The 12,321-nt window shown below is 49.3% G+C and overlaps 1 protein-coding gene across 1 annotated transcript in view; it reads right to left on the reverse strand.

Moving 5' to 3' along the window:
• Positions 1 to 741: 741 nt before the first annotated feature.
• Positions 742 to 12,321, reverse strand: part of GPR173 (G protein-coupled receptor 173) — a 32,636-nt gene continuing 21,056 nt past the window's right edge. Inside the window, exon 2 of the mRNA XM_003917749.5 lies at positions 742 to 4,847. Within this exon, the coding sequence (XP_003917798.1) occupies positions 3,630 to 4,751 (1,122 nt within the window). The 5' untranslated portion in view covers positions 4,752 to 4,847 and the 3' untranslated portion in view covers positions 742 to 3,629. The remainder of the gene's footprint in view (positions 4,848 to 12,321) is intronic.

Genomic DNA, 12,321 nt, shown 5'->3' on the forward strand with positions numbered 1-12,321 from the left:
CCCCCCACCGCTTCTGCCTCTTCCCCCACCTTCCACTTCTGCCCCTTCCCCCACCCCCCACGTTTGCCCCCTGGGTGAACTCTGCCGTCGCTCCTCGGGGGCTCGGGCTGCCCTACCGCCTGCGCCTGCAATTTAGACACCCAGGGTGTTTGGTTTGGGGGCCAGATTTTGACGTGGCGTTTTCCATCTCCGCAAAATGGCCCTACAAATAATAATCACACACACAAAAAAGTAACTTCCTCTGCGTCATAAAAATGATTGTGATTCAGCTCTTTTGCTAGAATTTTCTAGCACTTTCTGTCTCTTCTCCCCCTTTCCATCCTTTCCTCTCCCTTTCCTCAGTGTATGCTGTATTTTAAGACTTTTCTTTTTAAACCAGAGATGGATGGTCTTTTGTGAGGCATGGTGGTGGAGGGCTGGCTTTGGTGCTGGGATTCACATCATGGGTGTGCCCCTCATTTTGTAACCTTAACCAAATCACTGCCCTTCTCTGAGCTTCAGTTTTCTCTCCCGTAAATTAGGCATCCCTAAAGAGAGGTGTAGGTAACTGCCCATTGCAACCTTGTCGCGGAGCAGAGAGGAGACCTAGGGATTCATCATCAGGGGAGTGGATAAGAAAAACGTGATATATGTTTAAGATGGACCACTACAATGAATTAGATCTATATACGGCAACATGGCTGCAACATGGCTGGATCTCTCAAAGACAGAATGTTGAGTGAAAAAAGAAACAGAACAAGATTTATAGTACAATACTGTTTATGTAAATTAAAACACACAGCAATACCATACATTTTTCACAGATACACATATATGTAAATGAACACATGAACGGTGGATTGGAAGGACATACGTTAAATACACGAGAGTGGGTGCCTATGTAGCGGGTGGGGAGGATGGGATCAGGAATGGGTGATGAAGGGGACAAAACTGAAGACAAAAAAATAAAAGGGCCTCACATGGACCAATGATGATACAGTGTGCCAAGAACTGAGGAATATGGTCAACTCAATTCTGTGCACCTGAGAGAATAAATAGATAGTAAATTCACTGTCTAGGGAGCAGGCTGGCTGGGTAGACTCCTGGGCTTGGGTTTTTTTTCCCCATGACATCCCTCCCTCTAAATTTGGTCAAAGCTGACCAAAGTCCCAGCTGCATACAGTGGCCCCTAGGAAGGGCTCCCATCCCAGACTGAGCAGTCCTTCCAGAAGCCATTACTTTGTGAGGGGCATTTCGTAATCCCATCACTTTCACTCGTATTTGATCCTCAATTCCCAGTCCCCATTCTCCATGGTGGTCCAATTTTAGGAACACCTTGTTTGAGTTTGGAAAGGAGACTGAGACGGGGTTGAGATGGAGCTACAGGCTTTGTGAGGAGATGAGGTTCTCAAGTACTCTGGTGGCCCCAGCCCTCCAGTGCTCAGGGCCTGGGCCAAGGGAGACCCATCTTGTGAGATGGGAATCTACCCTCTTGCTACCTACCTATGTACAGTTTCCAAGATCCATCTATTGACCACTCTACTTCCTACCATGGGCACATACTCTAGTTTGTCTCCTCTCAACCGTGGTGTGTGTGTGTGTGTGTGTGTTTGTGTGTGTGCATGCATGCACATGCTGTATATGTCCCCATATACAGGCATTTGCTTACGTGTGTGCACCGGGCAAGTTTTCCTCAGGAGTGCCTCCCCACACAAAGTCACACAGACACACACTATCACTCAATCATGTCTCTCCACGTGGTCACACAGACAGGACACACGCACACACACACACACACACACACACAGTCAGAAAGAGAAAACATCCAATATAGCATTGTTCATTTCAGTTTTTCCATTTACAAAATCCAATGGTGAATCCAGGCAGTTAGAAAAAAGAAATGGAGGAAAACCCTCCTGAATGTACCCTATCTACCCCCCACCCCCTTGGTCTTCCCACCCCACCCCCTCGGAAAGGCACCCCCATCACTATCGCTGAGAGAACAGGCTCCCCCACTCCCGGCCTCTCAGCCACTCTGGCCTGCCTTTCCAGGGCCACTCCGCAGCCAGGCTCATTAATGTCTCTCCTGCCTAGAGTGCCCTCCCCATTCTGTATGGGTCAGGCTTCCCCAGTTCTGGGGCTCTCTTGGGGTAGGGAGGGAGTTTAGGACAGGGACTTCTATAAAGAAGGGAAAGGGGGATGGATAAATACAGATTCCAGCCCCACAGGAAGTGAGAGGGGGACAGAGAACCTAGGTAAGACCAGGGCAAGGAGTGCCAGCTTGGCTCACCAATCCACAGAACAGGCCTCAAAGTAAGCCCAGAGTGGACTCCACCCCCGGGAGGGAGGCTTGGATCTCCCACCTGGAGAATCTGGCTGCAGTCTGCTCCACTTTGGGTGTAGGTAAGGGTGGGGGAAGGAAGGGGAAGGAGGGTCGTTGGGAAAAAGGATGTTTGGGGCTCAGGGCCCGGTCGGCCAAGGGCTACTAAGGAGGGGCTTGAGGCCCTTGAGGTTTGAGGGGGACAAAAAGAGGTCAGATAGGAATGGACTCAAGTCCACAGTGCCTTGGAGTTTGTACCACTATTGGTTACCAAGGCCCCAAACAAATTTTCATTTTCAGAAGAGTAGGGTGAACCCAAGAGACAATTTTGGGGTTGAAATCGGCTCTGACCCAAGTCTTTGTGGTCCAGCTACTCTGGGATATTCAGCTTCCTCCCTACACTTTCCTGGTGGGCCGCTCCTGTCTGTATGGCACCCACATCAGTCCTAGTGGGGCTGGAGTGGATTTCCATCCTCAGGAAGAAGAGTTGGGGGCTGGGGATCCTGAAGGCAGCGTGAGAGAATGTGACCAAGTGTAGGTCTCTTCAATTCGAGGAGTTCAGCTCACATCCTACTCTTCACCTAACCTGGGCCCATCCTTGGGGCCCTTCTCCCTACTCCCTTGACTTCTCCAACAGATGCACAAGAACCATTTGGAAGGTCTGGACATGGTGGGGAGGGAGAGGAGACTGGGCTTGGGGCAAGGGTTGGCCTAAAACAACATTGCACATGACATAGTAATTAAACATCCCTGCTCCCTGGGAACCCAGCACCTCCTTTGGTCCCTCTTGTCAGCAGCCTTGGACCACTTTCTCCCTAAACATCCAGGCCTTGCTAAAGGACTTGGAAGGGGAGGGTGCGTGGGAGCAGAGGGGGCAAAAGAGCTCTGGAAGTCTATTTTACAGGACAAATTTCTCCCTTCTGGACAGTGTCAGAAGGAGAGACATTAAAGTAAGAAAGCCTGTCTCCTCAGCTGTTAGTAGAAAAACCTGCATTCTCAGTTTTCTTTTCTTTTTCTGAATTGTCACGTCTGAGAGAGAGAGAGAGAGAGACAGAGAGAGAGAGAGAGAGAGGGAATGAGATTGTAGAAGTGGAGAAGGAGGCAGCAGAGATAGGCCCCACAAAACTAAATATGCCTCTTTCCCAGTCCCTCGCCCAGTCCTCCATCCTTGGGAGGTGTTGGCAAAGGTGCCTAGATTACAGGTGGTTCGAGGGGCTGGGGCTGGAGCTCAGAAAGGAGGACTCCTGTATGGGCCCCTACCCCTCCCTTGCTATTGGCCCCATCACGGTGGCCATGAACTTCTCTCTGCCTGTCTGCCTACCAGCCTGCTTCACATGACACAGTAGGGTTCTCTGGGAGCTGGGGCACCTCCTGTGCCCCAGCAGGGGGCGTGAGTCCTCAGGCACTTCTTGAGGTCCTTGTTGAGCAGGAAGCAGACAATCGGGTTGACGGCAGCCTGGGCGAAGCTCATCCAAACAGCAGTAGCCAGGTAGCGGTGGGGCACAGCACAGGCTTTCACAAACACTCGCCAGTAGCAGGCCACGATGTAGGGTGACCAGAGGAGCAGAAAGAGCAGTGTGATCGCGTAGAACATGCGGCCCAGCTGCTTTTCACCCTTGACCTCGTCCATGCCTAGTAGCCGCCGGCTGGCTGCATGCCCATTTTGCCGGATACCCAGCAGGGTTGGCGGCATGGGCCCACGGCCAAAGCCAGCGATCCAGTTGGCAGCAGCCTGGCCGGTGGCCCCAGGACCATGGAATGTCCAGTTCTGGCTGATGGCTGGCACCATCTGCACTGGCTTCATCTTGCGGTGACGATACTCGAAGAGGAGCAGCTTGCCATAGACAGCATGTGTAGCTGCCATGAGCACAGCCAACATAAGCATGAAGCCCAGCGTGTCATTGGCCTTGAAGTAGCGATGCTCAAAGATGCACTGGTCCTCCTCCCGAATAAACTTGTAGGTGCCCACGTCAAAGACAGGTGGGAAGGCCATGGCCACAGACAGGGTCCAGGCCATGCAGATGACAGCTGCGCATGTCCAGAGTGTCATGCGCTTGGCGTAGAAGCGGTGGTGGGCGATGGCCATGTAGCGGGTGACGCTGATGCAGAACAGCATGAAGGCCGCATGGAAGCAAAAGAGCACGGCCATAAAGGCCACAATCTTGCAGCTGAGTGCACTGAAGGTCCATGAAGAGCCGTGGCGCACAGAAGCCAGCACAAAGGGGAAGCAGACGGCAGAGCGTATGCCATCGGCCAGGCACAGGTCCAGCAGGAAGTAGTAAGGAGCCTTGTGCAGGGCACGCTCCTTGAGCACCAGCAGGGACAAGATGGCGTTGCCCGCCAGGCTCACACACATAATCAGTCCCAGCAGTACCAGCTTCACATAAGCCGATGCAGACGGCGGGGACAGAGCGCCGCTCACCTCCTCAGGCTCTCCGGTGGTGTTGGCCATACTGAGGGTCAGGGGCTACTGCCAACCCTACGGGGTCAGCCAGTCTGGTACTCGATGGGCCCGGGGGGCTCCATGAGTTGTCCTGCTACATTGCACCTGCAAATGGGAATGAGCGGGGGAGACACAGACACAGAGAGACAGAGAGATGAGGGCAAGAGAGAGACAGAGAGGGAGAAAAACACACAGGCGTGCAGAGACAAAGTGGGAAAGAGAGAGAGAGAGATAGAACAAAGAGAAAAGTGGCCACCGATATAAATGGATTGAGATTGACACAGAAATGGAGGGGATGAGAAAGATCGAGGAGAGAGAAAGAGAGGGGAGAGAGAGACAGACAGACAGGAGACCATGAGAAACAGATGGAAAGGAAAGATGAGGAAGAAACAGAAAGGGCAGGGTTAGTGTGTCTACGAGCCCTCCCCAATTATACCCTGGCTGGTGCCAGGCCCTGCCCCTGGACCACTCCTGCTCCTACCCACTCCTTGTCAGGTGAGGATGCTGCGTTTCTCTGGATGTCTTTGGTTACCTGTTTCCTCCATTGGTGGATCTGTGGGGCAGGGATGTTGGTGCAGCTCTTCTCCCCCTTTGCAAAGCGCTAAGGTTGTGTTCAGACATTTTTTTACTGTCACCCATAGTAAAAAAATACATTTTACATCACAACCCACTACACATACATACACACACGCACACACACAACCAAAAGTTTCACAAAACAGTACTGAACCTGTATGCAGTGTACCCCATTCATTTGTATTCTCTTTCATGTGTTCATAAAATGCTGGTACCACTTACTTAATAGATTTCTTTATTCATGATGGGGAATGTGTTTAGTATGCTTGAGAAACAGCAGGAAGACGAGTGCGGCAGGAACGGTGAGAACAAGGGAGACAGTGGTGGAAGGTGAAGTCGCAGAGGTGCCTTGGGGCCAGATTGTGTAGGGCTGTGGGCCACGATGAGGACTTTGGTTTTTATTTTAGGTCAGGAGGCAAGTATGTGTGATTATAAACATGTAGGTATGCTTGTGCATATTCATTCATACACTGAAAAAATATTTATCAAGCATCTACTGTGTACCAGGCACTGTTCTAGGTATTGAACACAGATAAAGATCCTGGCCCTTGTGGAACCGACATTCTAGATAATAAAGAAGAGACACTGGTGCCGGGCGCGGTGGCTCAAGCCTGTAATCCCAGCACTTTGGGAGGCTGAGGCGGGTGGATCACGAGGTCAGGAGATCGAGACCATCCTGGCTAACATGGTGAAAACCCGTGTCTACTAAAAATACAAAAAAAAACTAGCCGGGCGTGGTGGCGGGCGCCTGTAGTCCCAGCTACTCGGAGGCTGAGGCAGGAGAATGGCGTGAACCTGGGAGGCGGAGCTTGCAGTGAGCCGAGATCGCGCCACTGCACTCCAGCCTGGGTGACACAGCACCAGACTCCGTCTCAAAAAAAAAAAAAAAAAAAAAAAAAAAAAAAAAAAAAAAGAAGAGACACTGGTGAAGTATAGTGTGTCAGATGATGATAAGTTCCTAAGAATAAACATAAAGGAGGGAAGGAAGAGAGGAAGTGCTAGGCGTGGGGAAGATGCTGCAGTTTTAGATGAGGTGGACAGGGGAGGCTTCATGGAGGAGGTGTCATCTGAGCATAGACCTAAGGGAGGTGAGAGAGTGAGTCATGTGGATATCTGGGGGAAGAGAAGTTCAGGCAGGGGGAACGGCCAGAGCAAAGGCCCTGAGGTGGGACTCTACATGGCATGTTTGAGGAAGAGCAAGGAAGTCACTGTGGGTGGAACACAGTGAGTCAGGGGAATGTGGCGGCAGGTGAGGTCAGAAAGGTGGTGAGGTCAGACTGGGGAGGCTGTGGTGAGGGCTTTTTCCTCTGAATGAGATGGGAGTCACGGGAGGCTTCTGAGCAGAGGCCAGATGTGGTATGAGCTAGGATGGAACAGAATCCCGCTTGCTGTTGTGAAGAGCAGGGGTCATGTGGGGTGCAGATGGAAGTAGGGAAGACTACTCAGAGGCCCCTGCAGCAATCCAGGTGTCAGATAATACCCCCTCCATGCCACTCTCCCTATTGTGCTTCCTAGAATTTCTCTCTTCTAACACACTATATAATTTACTTTTAAATTTTGGTTTATTGCCTGCCTAGTCCTATCAGAATGAAAGCTCCACAAAGGCAGGAGTTAAAGACTCACTGACTCTCCTCTGAAAGAACACTACATAGCACATCATGGTAGGCTCTCAGTGGCAATATATCAAATGAATTGATTGAGGGATTAAATGGACTGGGGCTGTGGGTCAGAGAGGGCGCCCTGGAGACATCCAGGCAGGATTCGCTATAAGAGCAGCCTGCGGGGTACACCTGGCAGTGAGAGCAGCGCAGCAAAGCTGTGGGAAAGAGGAGAGCTCTGGGAGTGTGGGGATGTGACTAGGTAACAGCACAGGTCCCAGGGGGAAGGCAGTGAGGCAACTGGGCAGAAACTGGGGAAGCTCAGGATGATTGTTGGGGCTGGGCTGGGATTAGGGGGTGCAACTTGAGTGGATGTCTTCCTACTCCTTCCCTCCCAGGAAAAGTCTCCCCTCTGCATGTTTTCCAGCTCAATCCAGCCTGGCCTGCCACCTGGGGCCTGGCCTTTTTTTTTTTTTTTTTTTTTAGACAGAGTCTTGCTCTGTTGCCCAGGCTGGAGTACAGTGGCACAATCTCAGCTCACTGCAACTTCCGCCTCCCGGATTCAAGTGATTCTCGTGCCTCAGCCTCCCAAGTAGCCGGAATTACAAGCACACGCGCCACCACGTCTGGCTAATTCTTGTATTTTTAGTAGAGACAGGGTTTCGTCATGTTGGCCAGGCTGGTCTCCAACTCATAACCTCAAATGATTCGCCCGCCTTGGCCTCCCAAATTGTTGGGATTACAGGCGTGAGCCACTGTGCCCGAGCCAGGCTTTTTGATGGCACCCTGAAATCTCAGAGCCCATGGCAGGAGGCCAAACTAGCCCTTAGAAAGTGCTAGGGCAGGGGCTGAGCAGAAATGGGGTTGGTGGGCTCCCTTTCAGCCCTTCAAGGCCTGACAGCCCCCTCAGACTGTGGAACAGCCCACAGCTGGGTGAATGTAAACACACACACACACACACACTCTCTCTCTCTCTCTTTTACCTGGAGGGGAGGCAGAGGGAAAAGGATAAAGACAGAGAGAGACTGAATGTAAGAGAGAGGCCAGAGAGATACAGAGAGAGAGAGAAAGAGAGAGAGTTGTGTGTGACAGAGACAGATGGAGACATAGGAGGGAGAAAGAGACAGAGAAAGAAACAGAGAAAGGGTCCTTACATACAGAGAGGAAGAGATCCTTACATACAGAGAGGAAGAGAGAGACAGAAAGGGGAAGAAGGGTGAAAATGAGAGTGAGAAAAAAGAGACAGAGACACACACAGAAACCAGCACGCCAGACAGAGAAGGGAGAGAAATAGAGACAGAGAGAGAGAGAGAGCGCAAGAGAGAGAAAAGGAGAGCAGGGAGAGGGCTAATGCCATGAAAGAAAGAAAAATAGAGATGGGATGGGGTGGGGCAGAGATAAGAGAGGGGCGCTGGAGACAGATAAGAGACAGAGACAGAAATAAAGACGGAGATAGAGAGGGAGACACGGAGAGCCACACTAAGACCGAGAAGGTGGATAATGTGTAGCCCTGAGTCTCAGTGAAAACAAAAGCTAAAGATAAAACAAAAACTCCCACATCCCCCGAAACAATAGCCGCAAACAAACAAAACCCTGGGAAAGCTCGGGACATGTTACAAACAAGTGAGGAGAGGGTCTTCCTCCGCAGACTGGCAGCCGCAGCCCGGGCCCAGCTGAGGCTCAAGACGCGTGCAAACACAGAACACGTGCATACTTGCTTGAGCCCAGACACCTGCACACCTCCTCCCCCCATAAACAGTCTACTGCTGTGGACAGCCTCAGACAGCAACCCGCTCTTGCATGAGGAACGCGTGAGCACGCATGCAACACACACACTCACACATACGCACACACGCACACAGAGGCAGAGGTACATCTTGTACTCTGCCGCGTTCACACAGGTACGCAACGTACCCTCTTCGAGCGCCAGCGCTTCGTCCTCAACAAAGGCGTTACTGCCCTCTAGGGGACATTTTGGAAATTTGTGTAGGAGCATTTTTGATGGCCACAATGCTGGGGTGTAGGGTGTCCTTCTGACATTTAGGAGTCGGGGAGGATGTTGGCCATCCAGTAATATGGGGGACAGTCCCACGCAGCCAACATGTCCCGCATCCTCTAGGACTTTGGACTTTTAAGTAAGTGAACCTAGAGTCTATTTCACAGATGAACACCATTTTTTTTCTCTTGATTTTAACATACCCCTAATTATCCAGGAACGTGGCTGTCATGTAAGTAAAGAGGAGGCTGTACTTTGGTTTGGGATGAGCTTTCCTTAGAGTTGTTGACTATTTTAGAAAATCTCACCTCCAAGGCCTGTGCCTGTCATTTTCCTGCATGTCCTGCCGCTGATGTTTCCCCTTCTCCTAAATCCATATTTACCCAGTATAAGACATTGGGGGCCGGACACAGTGGTTCACGCCTGTAATCCCAGCACTCTGGGAGGCCGAGGTGGGCGGATCACCTGAGGCCAAGAGTTTGAGACCAGCCTGACCAACATGGAGAAACCCCGTCTCTAATAAAAATAAAAAATAGAAAATTAACAGGATGTGGTGGCGCATGCCTGTAATCCCAGCAACTGGGGAGGCTGAGGCAGAAGAATCACTTGAACCTGGGAGGCAGAGGTTGTGGTGAGCTGAGATTGCGCCACTGCACTCCAGCCTGGGCAACAAGAGCAAAACTCCGCCTTAAAAAAAAAAAACAAAAACACACATTGGGAGCCTCTAATTACTTCCTTGAATCTCCTGGGGAGTGTCATGCCCAAGCATTTACAAATTGAAATACAAATCATTTTCTTATAAATCATTTTCCTTTTATTTCTTATTTGTATTTTAGTTAATACAAAATGGATATTGTATAAAATATGGATTTTCTTTTTAAATTTACATGTGCAAAGGGCCGGCCACGGTGGCTCACACCAGTAATCCCAGCACTTTGGGAGACTGAGGTGGGCGGATCACCTGAGGTCAGGAGTTCGAGACCAGCCTGGCCAACATGTTGAAACTCCATCTATACTAAAAGTACAAAATTAGCTGGGCATGGTGGCATGCACCTGTAATCCCAGCTACTCGGGAGGCTGAGGCAGGAGAATCACTTGAACCCGGGAGGCGGAGGTTGCAGTGAGCTGAGATTGTGCCATTGCACTCCAGCCTGGGCAACAAGAGTGAAACTCCATCTCAAAAAAGAAAAAATTACATATGCAGAGAGATTATGTTACCTGAGAACTTCATTTCCAGACAGTAAAGGGGTGTTACAAAATATCCATTACATAGAAGAGGGCACTGCGTATGAGACGGCTGAAAATTATTCACATACACAGACACACTCAGATACACATTCATTCACACACACGTGCAACGGTCCACAACACCACCTTTATAACTCCCCTAACACATACATGGATGAACGAGATCTCAAACACTGACAGATAGGTACACACAAGCAAACTTACCCACATATACTTTCATTCACACAGACATATATACACTCATTGACCCAATATAGCTGATTATTCAAATCCCCTCACATATTCAGACACAACACAGATATACACAAAGTTGTATATTGATATTGTCACATATATAAACACTGTCACAATATTAACACTCAGATTCAAAGTTACTTACATATGCCAGCAGGCTGACATACACTTGAACCCTACCACGTGTGTGTATGCAAACACACACACACAAACACACACAGGTATAGTACATAGAATTCCCCTCAGAGACCTACAGATATATATGCACTGAGAAAAAAGCAGGCAAGTAAAAAACTGCTCACATATACACACACACGCTCTAACACAAAGAGACAGATTCAAACTCTCTCACATAGATCAGGTGTGCTCACCAAGACAAATATGTATATCCTGGTACATGTACACACACACACCCATTCACATATACACTCCCACCCCTGAACAGACTTATAACAGCTCCAACACACACACAGAGAGGCACACTCATACACTTTAGCAATACGCGAAGAAACACAAAGATAAAAATTGCATATTGTACATATACAGACACACAAAGACAAGTACACATGGGCAAATATGTGTACACATATAAACTTGCTCATGCACAGATACACTTAACTGATATACACATCCTGCAACAGGTATATCCCTAGAGCCAAACCTGCTCATGTGCAGAGACCAGCTAACTCTTGCACTTATAAGTGGACAAACAATCAGAGCTGCCCAGCTGGTAGGCTCCTACCACAGCAAAGGGCTAGAGTAAGAATGGCTCCAGAGCAACCATGTGCAAAGGGAGGTGGTAACTGTTTTCATCACTTCCCACTGAAACATTCCAGATAGTACGATTATTACTTTGCTATTTGTTTATCATAAGTGAGGTTTTGGGGTTTGGCCTATACCTATGTGGACGATGTTTGTTTTTGTTTTCCTTTCTGTTTTTTTTTTTTTTTTTTTAATTTTTTTTAAGAGACAAGGTCGGTCGGGCGCGGTGGCTCACGCCTGTAATCCTAACACTTTGGGAGGCCGAGGTGGGAGGATCACTTGGGCCAGGAGTTCTAGACCAGCCTGGCCAACATGGTGAAACCCTGTCTGTAGTAAAAATACAAAAATTAGCTGGGTGTGGTGGTGCTGCATGCCTGTAATCCCAGCTACTCCAGAGGCTGAGGCAGGAGAAACGCTTGAACCTGGGAGGTGGAGATTGCTGTGAAGCCCAACTTCACTTGAAGTGGAAGCCCAACAATAGTTTAATTGAGTTGCTTTATGACTTTGTTTCAGAGTGTTGCTTTCTTAAGAATGCAGAGAAAAATCAGTTTTCAGAACTCACAGAGGTCTGCTGACCCCTTCAATAGAAAGATTGGGAATTTTTAAAGCATCTCGCAGGGCAAATTGAGAAACTGGGATCTTTCATGAGATCATGCCACTGCACTCCAGCCTGGGTGACAGAGTGAGACTCTGTCTCCAAAAAAAAAAAAAAAAAAAAAAGAGAGACAAAAGTCTCGCTCAGTCACCCAGGCTGGAGTGTGGTGGTGCAATCATAGCTCACTGCAGCCTCAAACTCCTGGGCTCACTCCCGGAAGATGCTGGGATTACAAGCTTGAGCCATCATGCCTAGTCTTCATTTTTGAAAATTTATTTATTTATTTATTTATTTATTTATTTATTTATTTATTTAGGGTCTCGCTCTGTCACCCAGGCTGGAGTGCAGTGGCATGAACCTCAACCTCCTAGGCTCAAGCAATCTTCCTACCTCAGCCTCAGAGTAGCTGGGACTACAGGGATGTGCCACTATGCCCGGCTAATTTTTTAAGTTTTTTTTTTGTAGAGATGCAGTCTCACTATGTTGCCCAGGCTAGTCTTAAATTCTTGGGCTCAAGAAGTCCTCCTGCCTCAGCCTCCCAAAGTCTTGGGATTATAAGCATGAACCATT

The sequence above is a fragment of the Papio anubis genome, chromosome X (genome assembly GCF_008728515.1).
Source record: "Papio anubis isolate 15944 chromosome X, Panubis1.0, whole genome shotgun sequence".
In the NCBI taxonomy this organism is placed as follows: Eukaryota; Metazoa; Chordata; class Mammalia; order Primates; family Cercopithecidae; genus Papio; species Papio anubis.